This window comes from Gouania willdenowi, chromosome 3 (assembly GCF_900634775.1).
Source record: "Gouania willdenowi chromosome 3, fGouWil2.1, whole genome shotgun sequence".
NCBI classification, from domain to species: Eukaryota; Metazoa; Chordata; class Actinopteri; order Blenniiformes; family Gobiesocidae; genus Gouania; species Gouania willdenowi.
Window position 1 is genome coordinate 7549774 of NC_041046.1, and position 26889 is coordinate 7576662.

Consider the following 26889-nt stretch of genomic DNA (forward strand, 5'->3'; position numbering starts at 1 on the left):
TCATGCTGTTCCACTGCGGCACACGGTGGCTCAGCTTTTGGCTGGACTTCATGTCCGCGACCATGACGGGGTGTGTGGCTCTTGCTGTAGTTCTCACCAGTAATGACATCATCAGTCCATCTTTGAAAGGCCTGGTGCTGTCTTATACTACACAGGTTGGTTTGACACGTGACACATGACACGTGCTCTGCTGCTGGTTCTAAGAGTGTTTTTTTTTTCTTCAGTTGACCGGCGTTCTCCAGTTTGTGGTGCGATTGGCCACAGAGGTGGAGGCAAGATTTAATTCAGTGGAGCGACAGCAAGAATATATCACGGTCAGTCTGTCCCACTTCTTCTAGTCTTTGTAGCACCAGAGCGGCCTGGTTCAGCTGTGATGTCATTTCCCTTGACATGTTTAAACGTGCCTTTAAGGTCCAGTGTTATGCTATTTTTCACCCATCTACATTTGTTCTAAGAACCCCAACAACATAGTATTTGAGGTTTATTTTCCCAAACTCGCCTGTTTTCCGAGTTTTAGCCTCTGTAAATTGACTTTCATGACGCTCCTAAAAACGGGCTGTTTTGAGGTCTTCACGCATATGCATGAGTGGGCGTGTCTGACTCTACACCACAGCTGATCACTATAGCAATTTGTTTTGCTATCCACACACTCCTGTTATTGTTTTCAGCCCAAAACTGCACATGACAGTAAAACACATGGCTATTTACGCAGCAGTTGTGATTGTGAGTCGACAAACGCTGCTCCCGGACGTGTTTATCACATCAATTAATCAGCTGTTTCAAACACTCACTGCTAAGTCACTTTGTTCTCATCCTCAACTATTCTAACCACAGGAATAATCCATTTAAGACGATAGTCCACTGTTTTGTCCAACCGCTGCGTCGCATTATGTCACAAACACGTCAGATCACGTCAAAGGCGATGCAAGGCTGCATAACGACTAGTAAAAATGAAACTGATTGTGAGCGCTCACACTGTGCTTCAGATTATCTATATACTGGATAATCTATATACTGAACATAAATATATTATCTGTGGGTAAAGGTACTAGAGGTTAAAGGAACAGGTTTATAATCATAGCTCATGGTTCTAATCTTTCTGGTCCATCACTGTGGGATGTTGATCAGTCCCTTATATTAACCCTAACTGCGCCCTGGGCGCTACACTGTGGCTGCCCACTGCTCCTCAGGGAGGGGTTAAATGCATAGAACACACTTTGTGTACGTAGCTTTACATATATGACAATAAAGTATAATGTATATTCTATATTAAACCAAAGTGTTTGTTTTACCTGTGAGGTAGTTTGAGAGGGAGGAGCTCATATTTTTATGTAGGGTAGGAGGAGCCAGGATTGTCAGCAGGAGGCGTTTCCTCATTGTGACATCACAAAATGAGAAAAATCCAACTGGCTCGTTTGGAGCTGACTTTTTACACAATGTGGAATAACAAGGGAGGAAGGAAACAGAACTTTTTCAACTATGACCCTCTGAATGAGGCTAAAGGAATGTTTATCACTGTAGCAAAACCATTACATAGTGATTTTTTTCATAATACTGGCCCTTTAACTGTTTCATTGCAGGGCTGTCAGCCTGAGGCCCCTCGACATGTAAAGGGAGTGAATGTCCAAGAGGACTGGCCTCAGAGTGGAGACATCTCCTTCAAAGACTACAAGATGAGATACAGACAGAATACACCAATAGTGCTGAATAAGCTCAATATCCACATCCGAGCTGGAGAGAAGCTGGGCATTGTGGGAAGGACAGGCTCTGGTAGGAAGCATTATTATTCGCATTCCTGTTTTTCAACATGTGGCTCTGGACACTGATTTTATTTCATAGGGCATTTATTAACGCAGATATCCTTTCCAGTAGTGGAACAAATCAGAGCCGGGCCGGGAGCGGAGCTAATGACCGGGCCCTTTAAACCCAAATAATAATGATAACATCATTTTACAACATACAGCAGGGCTTACAAGCTTCGACACCACAGAGAGCGACTATGTCATTTTGAAGTCCATCAAATGGACATGAAGTATAACAAAACAAGAGAACAACAAAAACATTTGGATGGTCACAAACACAAATTCAAAGCATCTCAGCACCACAGATAGTGACCGCTTTATTTTGACACCCACTTTCTCCATTTCAACTCAGAGCCTGTATTTTACATTTAGTCCACATGTTCACTAACACTATTTTAATAAGTACTATAGACCTACTCACCACTATTTGAAGGGCACACGATGAGCCTCTGTATGTCTCTGTATGGACAACGTGGTAAGTCCACTCGGTCTCTGCTGTCCCACTGTGCTCCTCAAATGGTTTTTAATAAGTTTGAATTTGGAGAATGAGCAGGACGCGTGACTGACATGCGCAGAAACCATGTTGTTTACATATGTGATGCTTGAAAAACTGAAAAATGGCAGTGAATGAACTGCTGTTAAGGCTCGTAAATAGTTTGTAGTATGTAGAAACACAAGTACAAGTCATGGAGAGCCCGCCTTCTTGGCTCCTCCTTTCCGGGCCCCTCTGAGGCCACCCTGTAGCTTCGCCTGTAGCTCCGCCCCTGATGCTTTCCCTTCACATTTCTAACAGTACTTACTGATCACATTCAGTATTTAATGACTAATTTGAAAATAAGAAAGTCTAACTGTAAATACTTAAATTAATGTTATTTGAAACATACTTTTAAAAAAAAAAAAAAAAAACTTAACTAGTTTATTTTAAGTTTAATGATTAATTTGATAGTTTAGTCATAGATCAAGGTACGGTGGCACAATTGGAAAAGAGAGAACACAGAAAAAGAAAACGCAGAAACAACATACGAAACATGAATTCAAAAACAAAAAAACACATACAGTATAAGAAAACGCAAACACAAAAGACAAAACACACACACACTAAAGAAAACATCGCTGATTGGACGAGGCCACTGTCCGTTCCAGTACCAAGAAATATAAGCAATTTTGCTTCTTTGGTGACATACTGGTTGATGGACACGCTGAAAACTGAACGACAGCTGCCTTGTCCAATCAGCGATGTCGCATGTGACCCCTTGGGGTCAGGACTCCATGTGGGGTCGCCTTGAGTTTAAATGGGGTCCCCTGAAATTTCTGAACAATTAAAATACATTTTTGAAATCAAACAATCTTAAACAACTGTTTTTCTATACTTTCAATTTGTGAAATATAAATCTCGCACCGTGTGTGCGTGTGTGTGCGTGTGTGCGTGTGTGTGTGTGTGTGTGTGTGTGTAGGTAAATCCTCTTTAGGTGTAGCTCTCTTCAGATTGGTGGAACCAGCAGAAGGAACCATTGAAATCGATGGCGTGGACATCAAGTCCATTGGTCTCCATAATCTACGCAGTAAACTGTCAATCATCCCTCAGGACCCTGTGCTGTTTATTGGGACTATCAGGTAACCGTGGCAACTATCAGATTTGTTTCTTTATTATTCATTAAAAAAACCAAAAAACTTTTCAATCAAAGAAAAAAAGTGTTCAAATACAAAACAATATTTGAGACCCAAAAAATTGCATTTGAACATTTTTTTCTTTGATTGAAATGTTTTATTTTTTATTGAATAATAAAGACACAAATGTACTAATCATAATATGGCCCAAATACTAAAAAAGATGACTTCAAAAAATGATTTTCAATCAAAGAAAAAAAAAAAAAACATTTTCAATCAAAGAAAAAAAAGTGTTCAAATGCAGTTATTCTGGTTTCAAAGGTTGTTTTTTTTTTTTTTTGCATTGAACATTTTTTTTTCTTTGATTGAAAATATTTATTTTTGATTGAAGTGATTTAAAAATTTTTGATTTCTTTTTTTTTTTTTTGATTGAATAATAAAGACACAAATCTACGTCCATACACATGCATCACTGATGTATTGACCTCTGAGTGAATAACTGTGTTCTTCTAAAGGTACAATTTGGACCCTTTTAATAAACACAGTGATGAGGAGATTTGGTCTGTGCTGGAGAAGACCTACATGAAGGACACGGTAGGTCAGCCCTAGGCTCTCTATGCTCCATTAAACCAACATTTTTACATTTGTTTTTATTCTGGTTTGTTTCCTTAGCTCATAAAGCTGGAGGAAAGGCTTCATGCTCCAGTCCTGGAAAACGGGGAGAACTTCTCTGTGGGGGAGAGACAGCTGCTGTGTATGGCCCGAGCACTGCTGCGTAACTCCAAGGTCAGATAAGATATGACGAGATCAACCAGTTAAACCTTAATATCAGATGTAATACAGCTGTTCTTGTGGTATGAGATGATATAAGGGCTGATTCTGGTTGATACTGCTTCACTCTTTGTCAGATTCTCTCACTCATCATATCTGTCAGGATTATTAGGGAATATTTTCACTGACGTTTATTCATTTTTTAAAGTACAAAAGTAACAGAATTTGACAACATTTTAGCCAAAGATGGACCTTATATAATGGAGGATTCCATTACATTTTGGAAAGGATCTGGATCAATATACTGAATCTGGATAAGTTTCAAACAAATAAAAAAATACATATTTCTCATTATTGGCAAATTTACAAAACATAATAAGATCTCGGTATGTAATTGACTGATCTTTATGAAATTTGAAGCTGGGTTTCCATTACAGATTTTCACTAGATAAAAGTGATATTTCTAACTGTTGACGAAGTATAATTGCACTTTGAACGTGTTTTCATTGAACGTTGTTTTGGACTGGAGTCTCGTAACTCTCGTGAAATCTAGAACCCGTGAGACTTCGCCGCAGGAAGACGTACGTTCCAAACGTGATGTTTCATGTCTAATGTGGCAGTAATCATTTTTAAGTATCAGGCTAAGAAATGTCCCGAGGGGTATTCCAGAAAGGAGGGTTTACAAACTCTGAGTCTATCCATAAACTCTGGGTCAACATACCCCGCGATGGTAAACTCTGGGTATCTGATTCCATTACAGCTGGTATGAAGTGAGTCAATCAACCCTGAGTATGTAAACCTTGGTTTACTTTAAGTACACAAGCGCAATAACAAGCCATCATTCAATGAAGCAAAGATAACACAAACTACCATGGCAACCACCCAGAAGAGAGCGATTTATTCACCCCGATAGGTGAACTAAGCCGGTGTTTGGAGAATACCAGCCTTTTATAAAGGTGTTCACACAGCGCGCCAATTCAGTGACTATAGTTGCTTAAATCACCTGAGATGAGTCGCGCTTTTTGGTCACTTCATCACTTCATCATTCCAGTAGCGTGACGACTGTGGAATAATATGAATAAAATGTGTCTGTGGCGCAGGACAGCATCGCTGGGAGGGCTGCTGCACTGAGAGGGCTGATCACTTCTTCTACAGCCGTACATTTACAGCTCTTATCACAGACAGCTTCACCTTGTAACTTCCGGTTTAAATTCTCAGCTTATGGAGTTTCTGAAGGATGAGTTCACTCAAATTGTAATTATAATTTAAAAGGTGTATTCTAAGAGTATTCCACTTTCATTTGTTCCCAGTAAGTTGAGAAAGTGTACAGCCCTCCCGCTACAGCGGCCATAAAGACAGCGATGGCCGGCTAATGTTGCGTCATTTATATTGATTTTTTATGTCATGTCGTTGCCAGAGTTGTCTGGACGTCCAAAAAAGATGTGATAAAAAAGATGACAGTCTAGATTCAAACCCCCAACCCTATGCTCTCAAGCATAACCTGCTGTGCCACTGTGGCTTTCAAACGATGTGATCAACTCATGACTATACATCCAGCTGTATTACAGTAAGAAAAAATGTAAATGTCAAGCCTTAAATGTGTATTCAATTAAATTGACATCTCCCCTTTACATTTGCCACAGGTTTGTATCCAGGGAACTTGTTGTTCAGGTGTTGTTCAGGTGGGCGGAGCCAGGTAGAAACCAGGGTTTCTTAGACAAAACCTGCCAGTGAGCAGGTTCAGTTCATAGAGACTGTTACCATGGTGACATACTCAGAGAAGAGCGTACCTCGCCTTCAGGAATGGGGTACTCAGAGTTTCCCTCATTTGAGCTGGAACATACTTTGAACTTAACCTGCTTTCTGGAATACCATCTGGTCTCCTCTTCTGTTTACATGTACCACACCATGTTTTCTCAGAGAGAAGTTGTCATGTGACCAGTACGTGTATTTGTCAAAATAGTGTTTCCATGGAGCTTTTGCAACACATTCCAACATCAAAACGTCTGAAATTCCTCCTCATGAAAGTGTAAAAACTTTTTAGTGATATTTAATTGATTTTTCAAAATTCAGGTGTTTCCTTACCAGTTTTTTTTGCGCTATTTAGAATTACGCATTTCCAAGGGTAATGGAAACACAGCTTCAGTTATGTCAGGTTGGCTTCCCTGGTTTTCACATTTTATCCTGATTTTTCAAAAACATGGATAAAAATGTAATAAATAAATTAAAAAAAGAAACTACTCTATCATTATAAATGTAGACATTAATGTATTCCAAGTCTTTAAAGTGTGAATGATCATGGTACCATGAACAGGATCATTGATCCAGATAACTGCCAGTATGTGGCAAAGAGGATATTGGGCAGAGGTTTGTGCTCTCTGAGTGCTCATCTTAAAAGTTTATTAGGTTTCTTAAATGTAGTGGTAGGTGTGGTTAATGCAGTGGTTCTCAACCCTTTAATGAGAATGAAAATGGGTAAATAATGTAACCTCATTGGAAAAAGTAAAAAATGTGACTATTCTCCTTCAAAACTCACAAAAAACATGTAAAATATGCTTAAACCAGTTTTATTTAAGTGCAAAGAAAACATGTTTTTCTATTTTTAATGCTCAATGTTTAGCACGGCTGTTCGTGCGCCCTCCCAGTTGGGAACCACAGGGTTAATGGTTAATAAATGTGTCGTCTTCTGAATTCTTTAAGGTATTTTTGCACCTTATGTGTAATATTGACATGGTTTCAGATCATTCTCCTGGATGAAGCCACAGCCTCCATTGATGCAGAGACAGACTCTCTGATCCAGAACACCATCAGAGAAGCCTTTTCTGACTGCACCGTGCTAACCATTGCACATCGGATCAACACTGTCATGTATTCAGACCGAATTCTCGTCATGGACAGTGGAGAGGTATCTCTTAACACTACTAAGTCTGGATGTTTTTCATTTAGATTTTTTTATTGCAGAATTATGTTATATCACACTTTTAACACTAGAGGGCAGAGTGTAGTTACATTTTTTCAAATGTTATTTAGGTTATAAATTGAAATTAGAAGCAACGATTATTTGGTGGAGAAATTACTTGAAGCCATTTAATTAGTGTGCTTTAATAATATAATATTTAATTTATTATGAGTTTGTTGATGAAAACAAATGCTCCTAAACTTTATTTGTGGACATAAATGCTCTTTAAACTGTGAGCATTAGAAAAAGTAGAGCTAACTGATTTGTCATGTTTTATTACCATGTGCTTCAAGGAGCCACACGTCACTTTTTTAAAAAATATAAAAATTATAGATAGATTTATGTAAAACAAGCATTTCCGTCTCTCCCATCACCTCCTGTTAAAGCAGGGGTCACCAACACGGTGCCCGTGGGCTCCAGGTAGGACGTTATGGACCATGACAGAGGCCCTCAGGAGCTCTAGTCACCAATGAGCACCATCTAAAATCTGATTTACTTTCCAGGATTGAAACTCACTGACCCCTGGGTTAGATGTTGTGAGGGCAACTCAAACAATTGGAAAATGTTTCCTAAATCAGTAACAGTTTTACAGTTGCTATCTTGCATTTATTAGATGTTCTCTGTTTGAAATGACAGATGTTACTCATGCACTTTTAATGCTCCCTCCAACAGGCGGCAGAGTTGGAATCCCCAGATGTTCTGAAGCAGAGACCAGACTCTCTGTTCTCCTCGCTCCTCACAGCTGCAAACACGATGAAGAACTGAACAACAATCGTCTACTTCTAAACTCTTTTAGAATAGTGAATTACATTAACCAGCAGAACAAAGATTACAGATTTGATCACTTTTGTTAAAAACCACCATTTCAAATTCATGCAAAACCAAAATTTAAAGCATGTTAATTAACAATAAGTTGAATGTGAAAAGGTAAAAAAATCCTGAAACTATGACCTGTGTATGTTTATCTTCTGATTTTACAAATGTTTTATGGAAGGAATGTCATTTATTTGTATATATTGTTGTTTTTTATCTTTGTAGAACTGCATTAATGTCTTAATAAACATAGGCAATCTATCGATCTATAAAAGCAAGGAAGTTCTGCATGAGTGCTTCCAGAACTCCCTGACGCGGTGTCTGTTCCACCTGAAACTTTTTTAACAGCTTGTACATAGCCCGAGTGTGTGCATCCATTATTTTGGACTTATTTGGTGTTGCAAAACATTTTTTTTAATTTCATTTCACCAGGACGGCACATTCATGTTCACCCAAAAGTGAAACCTTTTCAGTTTTTGACCTCAGTGTGAGGGGGCGCTAGCGCACCAATCTGTTCATTAATAACCTCTAGCATCCGATCCTCACACTGCAGTAATCTGATCAAATCAACCTGTTACATTGTTTATCAACAAAGGCGTTTCAAATTAAAAGTGCCCGTTATCATTTTCATTGATTTCAGCCTCGCGCTCACGGAACCAATCCATGTTTTTTTCTCAAAACTTCATCCAAAATCCAAAAAGGCAGAACAAAGAAACCAGGGAACAAAACACAACAGGACACAAGGAGAGAAGACAATGACATCAACAATGATCCAGCAGTCATACTGTGTCCAAGCACTCAGCTAAATAGTGAGGGAAGCTTGATTGGGAATGGGCCACGCCTGGGTGGAAACATGAGGGAGCTAATCAGTCACCAACCAAGCACACAGACATCACTGGGGGGTGGAGCCACAAGCAACTAGAACACAGAATAAACAAAGACTCAGAACAAAAGTGCTAAACACAAACAGAACCTGACACCATTGCTTTTTCACCTCGGCCTTTGTTGTTCCTCGAGCTTTGCTGTATAACTGTTGAAGGAGCAGAGACTCACAGTCCACTCAGAACGCTTTGGATTACAATGTGCTCAAAGATGATGATGGATTTTTGACAAGATGATTAAAAAAAAACAAAAAAAAACAGACATACTGCAGCTTTAAGTGTAATGTAGTGAACAAAGCATGTTGGCTTTGTTGTTCAACCTTTGTTTCCGGTGACTGATCTTTTATTTTCATATTTCATTAGTGCAGCTATGAGCCGGTTCCATCAGCTTTAATTATCCAGGTCGTCAGTGTCTGTTTGCTGGCTTCAGAGAAAAGGAGATCAGGTCATGCTAACGGTCACACTGTACGGTCGTCTCCTAACTTCACCATCATACATACATCAGATAACCAGGAACACATCTCCACTCAAGTGTGTTATAACCTGTTAAAGTTGCATTTACAGTATGTGAAAACTCCTAATATCACAAAAACAAATGCTGGTTCCTTTTTGTCTGTTTGGTTAAAATCAGGTTTTTTGTTAGTTTCATTAAAAAAACTCAATTATACGTATGCATTTATTTATTTACGACATAAAACTGAAACGTAATCTGTGACCTGTACATTTGTGCTGACGACTAGAAACGTCTGCGTTGTGTTGTGTAGATAAAAGAGCTGAGCTACACACAGAGGTTTGCCATTTGAGGAGATTTACTGTGTGAAACAATACAGTACAGCTCAGTACAGCTACTCCAGGTCTCACAATAACAAAAAAAAAAAAGAAAAGATGCCACAGAATCATGAGACAAATTCATTTGCAAACAGGAGACTTTTCTAAGTGCTGTATTTACATTAATAAAATATATATTTTTTTTTAAATGTTAATTTCACACATTAACTACCAACAGGCCTTATAAAGCATGAACATTGTTTGCTCTTCTGTCAAATATTTTAAATCAGGAGAGATAATCTTGCTGCAGGAGATACTAAAACCTGGAAACATCCGGAAACATTTCGGATGTTTCCAGATGTTCGGATGTTCACCAAGTTTATAATTGTACTGGTTGTTAGCGCTACTGTCTTTACCAGGCAGCAAATATTTATTCCTGTTTATTGTTTTCCAGAGTTTTATTGGGCTTTATTTTCCGGCGAATAGTTGCTACTGCATATTTACAAGTTAATGATTTTATTATTTTTTGTGCATAGCTCCTGTTATGAACATATATGTAGGCTAATCTGAATGAAGTAACCTACAACTGTAACTCATACTGATATTGTCAGAAAGGTTTTGTGCATTGCATTGTGGGAAGTGGTGTCCAGTAGAAGTGTTTGTAGTTATTTGTTACTGAGATTTCTTGTGTTTTCCCCAAAAACTGCTTTACAGTTTTTTTACGGACTGAAAGTTGTTGCAAAACAATGGTAGATGTTTATTATAGAATTTACACAAAAAGATCCGAATCTAGTGGAAATGTATTGTCTGGTAGAGTGAGGTGATAACACGAATACCCAAACTAGAACAATAATTTTATCAAGTGAATCACTGTCCTCCTGGTCTGGCAAAGAAATACACATACAACTAGAAAAAAGCTGGTCTCCAGCACCTTTAAGAATAAAGGCATTGATGGTTTAACAGTGTTTATCTGCTTCTCCTTAAACCATGTGGTTCATTGTTTCTCTCCATTGTTTACATGCAGGGAATGCAGTGACTGAAGTTCCTTTCTATTTTTATCAGATTTTTATTTACAGTGTCAGATAAAAAAAAAAAAAAAACTTTTCTCTAAGTAAAGTTTTTTTTTAAATGATAAAAGTCATTTTTGCTAATCCAACTGTTGGCACTAAGGAAATCTAGTTTAAATAAAAAAGTGACAAAATTCTAAAAATCTTATTTTTGTCAGTGGTCATGTCTAATTATCTGAAAGGTACCAGAATACTACATAACACTGATTTATTGCATCATGTAAAAGTTGCTCTCTTTATTTTTTTAGCAAGTTCTTACACAACACACTTTAACAAAATGAATCTGAATCAGATTTTTGTTTCCAGTGTTTAAACTTTTCATGACTAAATACACATATTTGTCCCTCAATAACAAAGTTTTTAACTTTTTCAAGAAAACACAAAACACTTTTTCAACCTTTTTTAATAAGTCATGGGAAACAGCTAACATGGTCTTCTTCTTCTTCTTCTTCTTCTTCTTCTTCTTCTTCTTCTTCTTCTTCTTCTTCTTCTTCTTCTTCTTCTTCTTCTTCTTCTTCTTCTTCTTCTTCTTCTGAACTCACACTTCCCATGCATGAAACAATCGCCAAAACTCTAAAACCTTATTTTTTTTACATTCTATATGTCTTTAGAGTGATACTACTGGTAAAACCATGTTTTCAACATTTTACTAGTGTGCATGCCATACATAAATCAGTGATATTTTCCTTATTTAGAAATAAGATTGATCATTTACAAAATCGAGAATGCGGCTGTTGCAGGAAATACATTTATTTTTTTTGTAATATTGGTAATTTAAGTTGTAAAATCCACTATTTTTGATTTGACTGTTGCACTACTGACCCAGAGTGGTTTTATAATGATTAGCACACACAGGTGTGTTGATTGGAGAAAGGCTCAGAAGAGTTTTCTGAGTCGTGGACACACTGAAAAAAATAAAAAAAAGTGGAATAATAAAAAGTAATAGACTAAAAACATCTCTAAACACTCCTGAATGTTTGCACAGAAGACACACATGGTTTGTGTTTCTTATGATAAATTGTATTACTTTCTGCTTTAGTTTTTCACAGTGTGAAACCTAAAACGTCTGAAGAAACAGGAAAATAACATTCTGGCAATCATCAGTTAGAAAGTGGCTTTTATCTGTCAAATAAGAAAACTTTGGGAGCTGGTACAGATAAGTTAAAAACATGTTAGCACTGATTTTATACAGGAAAAAGTACGGTGGTGAGTAATGTCTAGGGCCTAGGTTCTCATATGTGAATTAAAATTCAAAACAGCGTGACAACAGGAAATTAGGGTATAAATAGAGCAGCTGGCAGGAGCCTCCATGCATTGCCACAAATTACACATTGAATCATGTTATACTGCCCTCTAGTGGTGACAGAAATAATTTAATCAAAAAAGTTCAAATATGACAAGAGCTACGTTTTTTGTTTTTTTTGTTTTTTGTTTTTTGCGCTAGCTAAACATGCTGTAAAAACTTAAACGCCCTTTGCTACCACGTACTTGCGTGAAAGTGGATTTTCAGCTTTGACATGGAGAACGATTTAAATACCCAGACTCAGTACTCTTTATCCTCTTAACCTCACTTAATTCTCATTAAAGTTGTAGCGAGTTGTATTTCAGAGTGATGAATATGTTGTGTTACTGCTATATGTTCAATCAACAAATATTTCCTAGATTTCAAATATTAAACAAAAAAAAAAAGAAAAATAGATTGTTTCTCACTGAAAACGCCAGTAGGCTAATTCATTAATTAATTGAGTTTTTATTATTATATATTATTCCTCAAGAGGATTGGTAAAATTCAGAGACAAATTTCACTGTAGGGCTACATTGTATCTGAAATGACATTATTATATTTTTAAGTGTGCAGTAGTTGGGGTTACATGGCTTACATGGTTACATGGTTTCATGCCCTTCCTGTCTAAATCTGGTCAGCTTGTTCTATACTTTTGATTCTGGATTCATGCCTAACTTGTTGACAAATCGTCCTGCAGTCGACTCAAGTAATCAGAGTCAAGCAGTTATTTCCAGCCCGGCTGAAGGACTGCGACCACCCACCTACACAAGCACACAACTTTGATGCTAAATGTGCTGTAGTGGAGCCCAAATTTACCCAAAATCAACACAGAAACTCATTAAAACAAGCTTCAAATATTAGCTTTGCAATCTATTTTGCACCTAAATGAAGTCTTTGTTTGAGGCGGTTTTACTGAGCTCTGCCAGTTCAAAGGTCAATAGAGGTGTGACTCAGCTACAGTAGATTCAGTGTTGATCTACTGGGACAGGATCCAGACCAAAGACTGGTTTAGGTCTGCAGAAGGTCCTTACACTGGTCCTGTAGGTGCCAACACTGGCTTAACTATAGGACGAGGAGTGCCACAACTAAATAAATAAAGTGTCTATTTGTACGGTTGCTGTACAGACAACCCTCGGTGCTATTGGTACAGTTACCAAAGTACTCGTACGTAGCATTTTGGGTTAGGATTAGGTTTAGGGTTAGGGTTTAGTCTTAGTCACGTAACCTAAACTGGCCAATGACTTATCTATCACATGACCTAAACTGGCCAAATAGGGGCGCTGTGTATGGATATAATGTCGGTATATTGATACAGCAACCGTACGGATAGCCACTGCCTTAAAGCTAGGGTAGGCGATTTTCTCCAGATACACTTTTTAAGTTTTTGGTTGAAATTGTCTTATTGTCCTGACAGAAATTAAGATCTTATCTGTTCTGAAAAAGGAATGACGAAAATCCATCATCATCCATCAAAAAAATTAAGCGTTTTTTTTTTAACCAATCATGTCTCCCTGATCGTTCTCAACCCCTCGCATGTACGAGCCCACACTGAAAGCGTGTCACCGCTTAAAACAGAGTTTTTGGTCACGTTTTTTAACATATAATAAGAAAGTTTATTGTTTACTTACTGCTGAATGAGACATGAGACAACAACGTTTCTACAAACGATGAGCTGAGCTCCTCTTCTGCAGCAGCTGTGAGCATGCATGTGAGTGAGACGGAGCACAGAGGGAAGGGGGAGGGGGGTAAAGGTGGAGCCATCATGGAAGCTACATTCAAAATCATGCTCGCTTTTGAAAATCGTCTACCCTACCTTTAAATAAATAAATACACTGTTCATTGGTTAAATAAAGTGTCAATAATTAATTAAATATATTTTACTTTTCATTCTGAAAAGTATGAAGTATAAATATTTCACTATTTATTTATGTATTTCATGGTTTGGTTTTGCAGCACTTCATGAATTAATTGTATCTATCAAACTTGCTTGTCAAGGTCTGTGGGGGCGGCGTTAACGTCAATCCAACCAAATCCATTGCTTTGGTCTTCACTCTTTCCTATATGGAGGATGTGCATGAACTTTCTAGGGAGTTGATGAGAGAGATTTTAGACCGAGCTGAGAATGTAGAAGCAGGAATATAGAACAAAACCAAACTACAGAATGTAGAGCACCACCCAGTGTATCAGAATAATGTTTACTAGCTCTGCCTCAATCAATTGTCAGGGATTGATTGATAGCTCGACTTGATGTGTCAGGTACCAATCAAGTGTTAGGAAACCGCCCCACAGACTTTGGCGAGCGAGTATGGCAAACGTGCACGATACAAAACCAATTGGTTTTTCTGTACTATATTCAAATCGATAAAATCGACTATTAAGAGCATTGGCAACAAATTTCATTATCAATTTGTTTTTCGTAAGATTTATGTGTCACTGACCATGATGCAGAGCCGTTTGTATGTGCGCGTACCACAAGTGTTTGTGTGCACGCGCATCACGAATGTCTGCTCGTGTGTGCGAGCAGTGTTTGTGGGCGCGCAGAGTGTTTGTGTTTGTGTGCGCTCACCACAAGTGTTTGTGTGTGTGTGCGTACAGTGTTAGTGTGCGCCCAGAGTGTTAGTGTGCGCCCAGAGTGTTTGTGCTCGCACAATAATGTTTGTGCGTGTGTGCGTGCAGTGTTAATGTGTGCGCGCACCACGAGTGTTTGTGCGTGTGTGTGTGCAGTGTGTGTGTGCGTGCAGTGTTAATGTGTGTGCGCACCATGAATGTTTGTGCGTGTGTGTGTGCAGTGTGTGTGTGTGTGCAGTGTTTGTGTGCGCGCAATGTTTGTGTTTGTGTGCGCTCACCACAAGTGTTTGTGCGTGTGTGCGTACAGTGTTAGTGTGCGCCCCGAGTGTTTGTGCGCGTGTGTGTGCAGTGTGTGTGTGCGTGCAATGTTTGTGTGTGCGTGCAGAGTGTTTGTAGGTGTGCGTGTGGCCAGTGTTTGTGTGTGACTTGCTTGCACGAGCGTTTTTGTGCATGAGACACTTTTATTTGAGTTTAATGAGCTTAAGCAGGGTTTAAAATGTGCTTTTTAGGTAAAGTGTGTTTTTTTTAAAAAAAATCTCTGATTCATTGAAAAATGTATTGACAGATCAATTATGAAAATAATCATTAGTTGCAGGTCTAGTAGTTAGCATTGCATACATTTTTTGAAAAGATTTTATAGTATAGACTGGGTCCTCAAGAAGCCCCGCCCATATTCAAGACATTATTTAGAATTTCTCCCTATTGTAGCACATGAGCCAAAACCTTGGATTTAGTTACTCTGTTGTAAGAAGAAATTTCCTCTTTTTAACTGAGGGGTGTTTCAAATTAAATTCTCCATTCAAGGGCTGAGTATTTTTAACTATTTTCTGGCTAGTGGCTATGCTTCTTTGTTCTGGTTCCATGCAGTGGATGTACGATTTATTTATTTTTTTCATCCTTGATGTGGCCGCACACCCCATGTTTCTTACCATTATTGTGTCGGTATATTTAATGATGTTTATGTGGTGCAATGAGTGCGTTTGTATAAGAAAGTTTGTCTCTACAAGTATGTATTGGTTCGAATGTTATTCAGATGATCTGAAACATTCCAGAATAAAGGTTTGCCAATGTTTAATCCATGTTGTAATCCAACAAATGAAAGTTTCTATCATGGAGTTTGCTCTCATTTTTGTGCAGAGCTGTTTCATAACGAATATTTTGCAATTGTTGTGGTTGGCCCAGCTGAGGTGAACTGTAAATGATATATTACACATGACAGGATTACTATAGCTCAGTCCAGCAATTCTTCTGTTCATCTGAGGTAGAAACATGATTAAAGTAAGAAAAAGACAGCATGTCAGCGTTGAGTGAGCTGAAAAAGGCAAAGATGACATTTTGTTCAAAAGATCAGTGAGTTTTACAGGACAGCTTGTGTTTCAATCTGTGTAAGAGCCATGACATCAGTGTCTCTGTGTTGAGACAGGAAAATCTTACCGAGGACCATAAAAGCAAACACAATAATGAAAATGACATCACAGCAGTTCAGTAATTAAAGGAGCAGACTGCTGTTAACGGGGGGAAGGATCATTGAAGCGTGTCAGTGAAATTCCACACATTTACCAGTTATTACTATGTTTCATCAATCCTTCTGCTCAATTGGCCACAGTTTGACATTGTTTTTCTCATGCACAAAATACAAATTCTGTGTATAAATATCGCGTGGTGTTTTCAAGTTATATACATATTGTGCCTTTTTTAATGTGTATGGCGAGCGTGTTAACGTGTAACGTTTTTGTGAAATGTTTATTGCATTTTGGTTAAAATCACAAGAGCTCAATAATCAATTATACAGTCTATTAACTACAATTGGAAAGCCTGGTTTTTATGACTCCTGATGAATTAATTCTGGTGCTTGTTCGTGTTTCTGTAGTGATGGGGGTATGTTCGTGTTTGGTTGGTGCGCGGGGGAGATGGAGATGAAATGCTTCAGGACTAGCTCGGCTGCATGCTAACTGTATGCTAACTGGATGTTGTTTACAGTGTAAGAATGTGTTTTGTATAAAGTACAACCAGTGTGAAAGACAGAGTGTGGTTTTTGTGTGCATGTACTGAGCTAGTTTCATTTTTTTCATTAGCTGAGGAAGTGGACTTTACTCCTCTGGGAGAAGGTCTATGTCTGTTTATTATCTATACCAGTGTTTCTCAAATGGGGGTACGCGATGGCACTACAGGGGTACATGATAGAGAGAGACAAATAAAAAAAGTGTCAGTGTTGGTCCCACTCCAGGCGTGAGAAGACCCGAAATGATAACGATAGAAAGAAATCTATTCAAGAGCAACAAAATCAGTGTTTTTCAACCTTGGGGTTGGGACCCCATGTGGGGTTGCCTGAAATTTCTGAAACATCTAAATAGATTTTTTAAATTCTAAAATTCTTCTTTTTTTCACTAAAACAACACACCACCATCTTGGACAACTGTATTCTATACTTTCAATTTGTGAAATATAAATCTAGTTCAGTGTTTCTCAAATGGGGGTACGCAATGGTACTACAGGGGGTACTTGTGGTCATACCAGCCTGTCATTGCCCGATCCCGTTAGATCTCGGAAGCTGAGCAGGTCTGGGCCTGGTTAGTAGGTGGATGGGAGACCACTGAGAATTCCAGGTGCCACAGTGGGGTGGCAGTCACCCCAATGGTATCTGTCATTGTGTCCTTGGGCAAGGCACATTGCTTAGTATGAATGTAGTGTGTGAGTGAGTGTTGTTGGTGGTCGGAGGGGCCAATGGCGCACTTTGGCAGCCTCGCTTCTGTCAGTCTGCCCCAGGGCAGCTGTGGCTACAATAGTAGTTTACCACCACTAAGTGTGGAGTGAAAGAATAAACCCTTAATTCAAAAAAGCGCTATATAAAATTGATGCATTATTGAGAGAGAAAAAAAAAAGAAAATTAACATATGAAAGCTTTAAAAATATGGGGTTTTATAACAACAACAAAGACACCACTAAATGAAAGAAAAATCCAAAATATCACAACAAAATACACAAAAATACAAGTGAACATAGAAAAACGACCTAAGAAACAAGTAAAAAAACACCAAAACACACATACACTGAGATAAAAAATAATTTAAACGATAGCAACACACAAAAACAACAACAAAATACTCAAATAATAATAGAAATTATAGAACATAAACTGAAAATACAGGGATCAGTCTCATGGTTCCACATCAGGAGGGAGATGACCGTAAATGATAAAACTACAGAAATAAATCTATTCATGACTCACTAAATCCTTTTTTATTCCACTTATTTACAACCTGATATTCTTTAAAATGTGTGTTATTACTTGTTCATTCCATCATTATGATCTATAGTTGTTTTTTCACAGAATTCTGAGTAAAACGTTGTTGTCGGACATAAGGCGGGACTTGGATACAGAAAAAGAGAAAGGTGAACTTGAGCCAAGTTCAACTAAAGTTCAACTAAAATGCAGTAAAAAAATGAAAAAATAAAATCTGAGCTCAAACATGATCAAAAAACTAATTTAAAAAAAAAAAAAATGTATTTGAGGTCGCCAGAAATTCTTGATATCAAAATGAGGTCACAATCCAAAAACGGTTGTGAACAACTGCACTAAATAGTGTTTATTTTAATTTATTTACAAAACGAGATTCTTTAAAATGTGTCTTATCCCTTGTTCATTCCATCATTATGCTCCATAGTTGTTTTTAAATAGTTTTCTAAGCAAAACTTAGTAGTTGGACAAAGGGGGGACTTGAGCTAAAAAACGTTTGAGAACCACTGATCAATACGTCTGCCCAAGAAATGAATAAACTCCAGTTATGAGGAGGAATGTCAATGCAAATAGACTGCTCGAGGAAAAAGAGAGAACATATAACATTTGCACAGGGTAAAAGGTTCTGGATTATAAAATGTATAATCTCTGAGATCAGATCTCCTCTGTTTATCAGATAATAAACCAATTTTCTTTGATCAAGAACAAACGTCCCTGTATCCCAGTATGAGTCTCTCTGTGGTCACAGTCTTGGACGGCTCTGCAAAGAACTGGAACCAAACAACATTCTTACACATGGAAACAAACGCTGTTGTCTTTATTCTGTCCAAGCATTGGGCATATCTAGCCATGCATGTCGCTGGGTGACAGATTGAAGCCTCATTGATTCACTGTTGGAGAGACTGGAGCAGAGGTCATGGTCGGGTCAGCACAATTACAGTTTTTAATGAGCAGTGAGGATGAAGGGGTGGCCAGTTAATCTGGGCCCTTTGTTTCTGGAAACTACCTGCTGCTGTTAGACACAGCACCATTAACCTTCAGCTGCCACCTTCTTTTCCACTGAAAACATGTTTAAGGAGCGTGCTAATTAGCCATTTAGATGTTAGATTGAGAATTTATTTTATTTGCTTTCTAGAAAGAGTTCTCAGGAGTTCATATCCACACCTTTTTAGGCTGGTGAAGTAAAAAATGTACTTCCAAAAAAAATTTAATAGGAAAATAATAATGGCATAAAAGGGAATTTAATGTGAGAAATATTTATTATGATTATTATTATTAGTAGTAGTAGTAGTAGTATTGTTTTATCATTAATATTTTATTATTATTATTATTATTATTATTATTATTATTATTATTGTTATTATTATTATTATTATTATTATTATTATTATTATTATTATTATTATTATTATTATTACTAGTACAATGAAGTACAGTATGTATTCATATAGTGGGTGCTTAAGTAAAGTTGTCATTTATGACCAAATGAGTAAGTGTTTGAAGGTTGGAAATACAAAGAGGTGTAGTAATATAAAGGGCTATATTTATGGGTGCAAAATAAAATAGCATATGCGATTTCCCTGGTTTAATTATATGAGACATAAATGTATTTGTTTTTTTTACTCATTTTTATATATTTTTGTTTGGTGTATTTTTCTGTAACGTAGTTTTTTCGAGTCATGTGTTTTCATTGTATCTTTCAGTTGTGTTTTTGTGCATTTTTTGTATAATTATTGTTTTTTGATGCCATTGTAGTGTGATTCATTTTGTGTATTTTTGTACATTTTTTGGTATAGTTTTGTGCATTTATGTTGTCATTTTGTGTATTTTTTGTATAAATATTTAGTTTTGTGTATTTTGACTCATTTCATATTTTTGTTGTCGTTTGGGTGTATTTTTCTATAATGTATGATTTTTGGAGTCATTTTGTGCATTTCTGTTGTGTACTTTTTTGTATAAATATTGTTTAGTTTTTTGTTTTATTTTACTCATTTAGTATATTTTTATAATAAATACCTTGTGTAGTGAGGGCATGTTTTGAGATGTGTGTGTGTGCCTGTGTGAGACTCGCTACCTGTCCTCCTGGTTGCCGTGTGGGACTCTCTCCATCTCCTTCGTTGGTTCTCTCTTTCACACACGCATGTGCATCAGCCACGCGCATGTACATACTCCGTCACAGGTTGTTGAAATCCGTGTCTCACGCTCAATGCGTGAGACTTGAGAGAAGAAGAAAAAACAAACCCGGAAGTACCACGACGCAGTCAAAATTGGGAGTCATAATCTCAAAACAAAATTAAAATAAATGTTTTACAACACACTTAAAGCTGCACTACCTGATTCTTGAACCATGACAGAGGGACATGGCTGAATTTGAACCGTAAATCCCGCCCCCACTCTGATAATCCCACCCAGTCCTCCTCCTCTCACGGAAGTGCATGAAATCGCGCACGAGGGCTGAACGTGCACTACCAGAAAACACGTCGCCACGCCACTGATTAGTAGAGGTTGTAAATGAACAGATTGGTACGCTAGCGCCCCCCCCCCCACACTGAGGTCAAAAGCTGTATAGGTTTCATTTCTGGGTAAACATGAATGTGCCGTCTGGGCTAAATAAAATTGAAACAAACATTTTGCAACACCAAATAAGTCCAGAATAATGCATGCACACACTCAACCTTCGTGCAAGCAGTCAAAAAAGTTTCAGATCGAACAGACACCACATCGGGGAGAAATTCACTCCACAAAAGCACACACACACACACACACACAATTTTTTTGCATTTATAAAATTGGAAATAGACAAAAATTGGAAAAGTGCACAATTGAATTTTGTTTTGAGACTCTACATAATGGTTCAGTGGGTGAAAAGTAGGTTCGTTGGTTCCGACACCGGGAAATAAAGAGGAAAGAAAGAAAGAATAATAATCCAACCCAATAACAATGTTTCCCCCCTTTTGAGTACCATGAATTATACATTTTCGGAAAGCGCAGGGGCATGCCTACGACATGAAAAGGGTCCCTGGTCACTGATGGGCATGTGGCGTTCGCATAGGCACCGCCCCTTCCCTTGTGGTGCGGTCACTACGAGAACAAACGTCCCTTCGCCAGCTCGTGGTGCTCGGGCCAATATATAATAAAATATATAAAAAAAATATAGATACTTGTTTTTATTTACCAACACAAAAACATAAAAAGGTATCACATACAGAACACCTATTTCTGCTTCATAAAAATGTTGGTTGTTGGCCGGGGGCCTTGGGTTTTGGGATTGGTGGCGGGGTGCGCTGGGTCCTCGGCTCCTTGGGGCTTTCTCGGGTGTGTATGTGGGGGGGGCGGTGGCTGCCTCTCGGCTTGGGATTTTGGGGGCATCTGGGGGGCTCCTCAGTTGTGGGCTGGGGCTTCTCGGCCCCCACTCTTTCTGCTGGCCTGGCTGTATCTTCGGGTCCGGGGCAGCGGTTGGGATTCGATGAGCGGTTCTTGCACAAACATTGTTCATGAACGCACTGGTATGTCTTGGGCTGTGGGATAAACTCGTACTGGGCTTAACTTTAGACACATTGATCCAAAATACCAGTTTTAGGTATAACAACTCACTCCTTCCCTCTGTTCACGGCCACCACCATGATACCTAAGCTCCACACTTGCCACCAGACTGACTGAATAGATTTTACAACACAATAAGCACAATATGCACAACTATAACATCCCATCTCACTCTCACTTTAAAGCAGTCAACTCTTCTCCATCCTTTCCATTTCCTACCCTGACTCCCTCCTCCCTGTTCCCTTCCCACCCCACCTGGATGTAACACTACCCGTTTTCCTACCTTAACTTCCTTGTTCCCTTCTCCCTCACCCAGGTGTGACACTGTCCTCTCATTTTATATCCTCCCTATAATAAAGTGTTTTTACTCTTCCACTCTAAATATACAACAAAATGCATTTAAGGGCTAAAAAAGTGGAGTGGTGGCCTAGTGGTTAAGGACGCTGGGCTTGTAATCGGAGGGTTGCTGGTTCAAGCCTCACCGGGGCCGTCACTGTGGGATGTTGAGCAAGTCCCTTAACCCCGAACTGCTCCCCAGGCGCCGCAAAATGGCTGCCGACTGCTCCTCAGGGATGGGTTAAGTGCAGAAGACAAATTCCAATAATGTACTAACATTACATGGCCAATTAAAGGCGAAAGCCCGATTTAATCTTTAATCTTTAATCTTTAATATGTCCGCTTTAACACTTGAAGTCCCGGGATTTTCCAGACCTCCTATAAGTCCCGGCAATGGGTCAAAAGACCCTCAGCTCAAACTGACACCAACAATCAGCATCCTTTCCTTTGTAAATGAAGCAATGCGACCATTGCTGGAGGATTCAGCAGGGAGGGGGAGAGGAACTGTTCACACCTTACAAGCCTTTTCACACTCGCTCTGGTTCAGTACTTCAGCATTTGTAGAAATGATGAGTTAGCTGCTAAAGATAATGCTGCACACAAGCTAAAAAATCAATCAGATAAACAGTGATGTTTCACTTATCGGCCTGTCCATCTTGTGCACCTCCTTCAAATTTGTAAAATAATATCTTAATAAAAATAATCATGAACCTGGTTAGAGAATGGTGTACCTCATAAATGTACCTTTTCAAAGTGAGAATTCACTTTTCACACTCAAAAATCTAGCTTTACTATCAATAATAACAATACATTTTATTTACAAGCACATTTCAATAACACTTTACAGTTGTTAAAAAAGGAAATAAATAAAAAAAACTATCAACAATAAAAGTAAATAGAGAAAATACAAGAGTAGGAAGCAGAGGAACTCTAACTCTAATACTGCTTCTCACATTGGATATGAGTATCATCAACTGTAATGCAGATTTCACTTGTTTGTTGCTCAATTGGCTGACTGTGGCACAAAAAGAGGTGTACAAACAGGGGAGTTTTGAGAGGATCTTTCATTTATAACAAGCAGAGGACTCGATTGACCATTTCTCACATTGTCATGTAGGGTCACCAGCCAGTTGTGAAATGGTCCGAATTTGCATATTTATAGAAATAGCTTATAGCTTTCTCTCAAATAAGAATTCATTTCAGCTGGTCAGCAAACCTGGGAAACCCACGGATCATTGCAACTATGTCCCGAAACCGCTTCCAAGACATCATGCGACACCTACGCTTTGATGACATGTTCACGCGCAGTGAGCGAGCGGAGACCGATAAGTTTGCTGCAATTCCTGATGTGTGGGGATCGTTTGTCACCAACTGCATCACATCCTACAACCCTGGTCGACACATCACTATTGATGAACAGCTTTTCCCGTCAAAGACTCACTGCTGTTTCCTGCAGTACATTGCAACAAAACCTGACAAGTTTAGGATCAAATTTTGGGTGGCTTGCGACTTGAAATCCAAGTACATCTGCAATATCCTCCCATATCTTGTCGACCCCAGTCGTCTTCGTGGGGAGAGACTGTCAGAGAGTGTAGTGATGAGGCTGATGAACAAGGGCCGAGCTGTCACCACCGACAATTTCTTCACATCGCTCTCACTTGCACAACGACTGCTTAGCCTGAAAACCACCATCCTTGACACAGTTAACAAGATTCGCAGGGAAATTCCTCTGTCAACTAGACAAACAGACCACCTTGAATTCACCACTCAGGTATGTTGCAAGTCTTTTTTTCATCAACCCCCGTGTGTCATTGTGTGTGCTGTGAAAATAACAATTTATCTTATTTATTAGGTGTTTTCAACCACTGGTGCCACACTGACAGTGTATGCGCCCAAACGGAAGAAGACCGTCTACGTTCTCAGCAGCATGCACAGCATGGTTGAGACTGAGGATACCACCAAAAGGAAGCCAAACACCATCACCCAATACAACACCACAAAGTGCGGCGTAGATGTGATGGACCAGATGGTGCAGGAGTGCAGTGTGCGCACAGGAACATGGCGATGGCCAGTCGCAGTGTTCTACAACATGATTGACATGGCAGCACTGAATCCATATGTGCTTTATCAAACATGCACCGGGAGGCAGGAGAGACGGATAGACTTCCTGTTGGAGCTTGCAACAGAGTTGGCTAACTCTCATGTGGGTGCAAAGAAGGCATGCAAGGAGCAACTTCTTCTTCAACAACCTCCCACACCTGGTCCTGGGAAAATGAAAAAGTGTCAGGTCAACCATCGATGCAAGAAAAATAGTGCCTCTGTACGATGTGTTGACTGCTACAAATACACATGTGGCAAATGTAGAAAGAACATACCATGGCAGTGCCAGGTATGTTCTGACCAATGCTGAGTGAGGGAGTGAGAGCTGAAATGACACACACACACGCACACACGCACGCACGCACGCACGCACGCACGCACACACACACACACACACACACACACACACACACGCACACACACACACTCACACCTAATAATGCATACTTTTTTAAAATTGTAAATATTTGTTTTATTACTTGTATTTTTTACTATTTTCCTGTTTTCCTAAACTATGATAAAAGCAAACAAAAAACAAATCTCAGTTGTTGTTTCTCATGTCACACACACCTCATCAATAAACCTCAGCAAGAACTAAAAAAAAAGTGGCTCCTCCTCCTGTGGGGCCTTGTTTACATAACAAAAGCATCTGTTTGCATCGTAGGAGAAGGTGTTTGGTAAAAGCCTTCAGGTCAAATGACCCTTCTGTGGGCTTTATAAGTACAGTATAGAGACAAATGACCCCTCAATGGGACTTCTAGTGCTAAGTGAATTTCACACCCTGACAAAGCACGGCCATGGTACCAAAGAGCCATGTGGATTGGATTTCATGGATGAGATAAAGAGCAGTGCTGTGAGGAGGTTTGTTCTGGGACTTAGTATTAAAGATACATCCATAAGAAAGGGGGGTGAGGGGTGAATTTCAAAGTTATTGAGAAGCATACATCAGGTCAATGTGAGATACTTTCATTTTAATGTGGTTCATAATCCAATTTGTATCGTATCTATCTGGTTGTGACTGGAGGTTTTGTCCTGTTTAAAGAGATTTTTATTTTATTTTTACCATCATGTTGTTGCTTTTCTTTAGAATGTAATTCATGTAACTTTTACTTTGAGTTCAATTAACAAGTAACTGTACTTTTACTTGAGTAGGATGTACTATATCAGTACGTTTTACACCTCTGCATGTATAAATCCAGTCACAGAGCACACTGTAGGTGTCCCAGCATTCCCATATATATTCACTTTGGATAGTTTTGCTTGTGGATGCTGAGTCAGCATGTAAACACACACTCACTGTAAGAAGACATGCTGTAACCTGTTGTGTTGTGCCCTGATGTGTGTTATTTACAAGGTGTTGCAGCGTGTTAGTGAACATGTAACTCGCCATAACAAAGCCTTTTCTCAGTAAAATGTGATTGAAATATTTAGCATTTCGTTTAGTGGATTAATGAGGAGGAATCCATCAAATAAAAATCTGTTTAGAGATAAAATGTGACACACTCAAATACATCTTAGGTCTGCCAAATATTTCATGTTTGTAATATTTATGTCTTGCCATGAAAACATCCTGGAATATTAATCCCTCAGATATTTCAATCCAAGTTCTACATACTGGTGGAATGAACTTTATCATATGTTTCTATTATATCATACTTCATTCAGCTCCAGAGCAGCTGAAATCTGTGACCTCTGAGCATCAGAAATCCACCTGTCATATAGAGGGTTTTTACGTGGCCATATTGGAGGCACATGTAGGTAAACACTGCAATGGATAAATGTCTGAAACCACAGAAAAGCTCCTCAAAATGCTTTGCAGATACAAAGGCATACTGGGAAGGACTTGGTCCACAGGAAAATTAGGGTTTATTGGTGGTGCAGATCCATACGAGTCGGCTCCCTTTTCTTGGATCAATGACGACCTGGAGAGTCTTCCGTCTATTGCTTATCCTGATATAGTCAATTACCTGGTTCTAACCCTAACCCAATCTGGGTCATCTTTTTGTTAAGGTCAAACCTTTTACCTGGAATTCAATGAGAAATACAGCACATTTTAGCTCTACATTTTAACAACTGTGCAGGCTAATAAATGTGAGTACAGTACATTAGGTCATTAATGCCACATGCATTAGGTTGATATGAATTATATTCTTATCATTACACTAGAAAATGAGATAAGAGCCGCTGCTATCAATAATTCACTTCCTGACAAGAAATGGGACGAACAAATTCAGATGTTGTCCAGATTTTTGCCTCGTAGATCCTGGTTTAGCTCCGCTAACCACAAGGGCCTCATTTCCTCTTATAACGTTTGACGTTGTTCTCCCTGTTTTGTTATAACTTTTTGCAGTCTATAAAACTCCAAATGTTTTCCACGGTCGGACAGACTGGTATAGCCAAAAACACGGCAATACTTCACTATTTCCCTATTGATCGACGTTCAGACTCTGCTTTGTTTACCTGCTGAGTACCTCCAATATGGCGACAGTATGATGGCACACAGTGAAAAGCTTCTATAACCATGATTAATAACTGACATGGATAGATTAGATTACATTAGATTATACTGTTTTTTTTATCCCACAGTGTGGAAATTCACACGTTCACAGCAGCCAAAGACACAAAGAGCAAGAAAACAAGAAAGCTAAATAGAAATAAAGAAAGGAAAAATTAAGGGAAAAAAAACTAAAATAAAATTTAAATAAATAAATAAAAATAATAGATATTGCTCAAGATAACAGTACAGAAAAAATATAGAAATAAGCGATGGGGTAATATTGCACATAGTAAGGCAGTGGAGGAACATTATTATTTACAGATGAGAAGAAAAAACCCACTTCAGGCTATGCTAATGTTATACATTCTTCAGGTCACCAGCCTTTTAGTGACAGATTATCTACTGTGTTTTATGAGAATAGATTCTCACAGGCAGAAATCAGCTTTGCATTTTCTTTGGAGAACAAGTTTGTTTTATTTGACCATCCTGTGAACTGTGTGTGTGTGTGTGTGTGTGTGTGTGTGTGTGTGTGTGTGTGTGTGTGTGTGTGTGTGTGTGTGTGTGTGTGTGTGTGCGTGCGTGCGTGCGTGCGTGCGTGCGTGCGTGCGTGTGTGTGTGTGTGTGTGTGTTCCGCATGCTGCAATAATCCAGGG

The 26889-nt window shown here is 38.7% G+C and overlaps 1 protein-coding gene and 1 pseudogene across 1 annotated transcript in view; both read left to right on the forward strand.

Annotated features, from left to right (window-relative positions):
- Window positions 1-10562, forward strand: part of LOC114461283 (multidrug resistance-associated protein 9-like) — a 63045-nt gene extending 52483 nt beyond the window's left edge. Inside the window, 8 exon segments of the mRNA XM_028443259.1 lie at window positions 1-155; window positions 225-314; window positions 1581-1770; window positions 3257-3416; window positions 3926-4004; window positions 4083-4196; window positions 6922-7086; window positions 7813-10562. Coding sequence (XP_028299060.1) covers window positions 1-155; window positions 225-314; window positions 1581-1770; window positions 3257-3416; window positions 3926-4004; window positions 4083-4196; window positions 6922-7086; window positions 7813-7905 — 1046 coding nt within the window. The 3' untranslated portion in view covers window positions 7906-10562.
- Window positions 10563-17022: 6460 nt separating this feature from the next.
- LOC114461340 (uncharacterized) lies at window positions 17023-17140 on the forward strand (annotated as a pseudogene).
- The last annotated feature ends 9749 nt before the right edge of the window (window positions 17141-26889 follow it).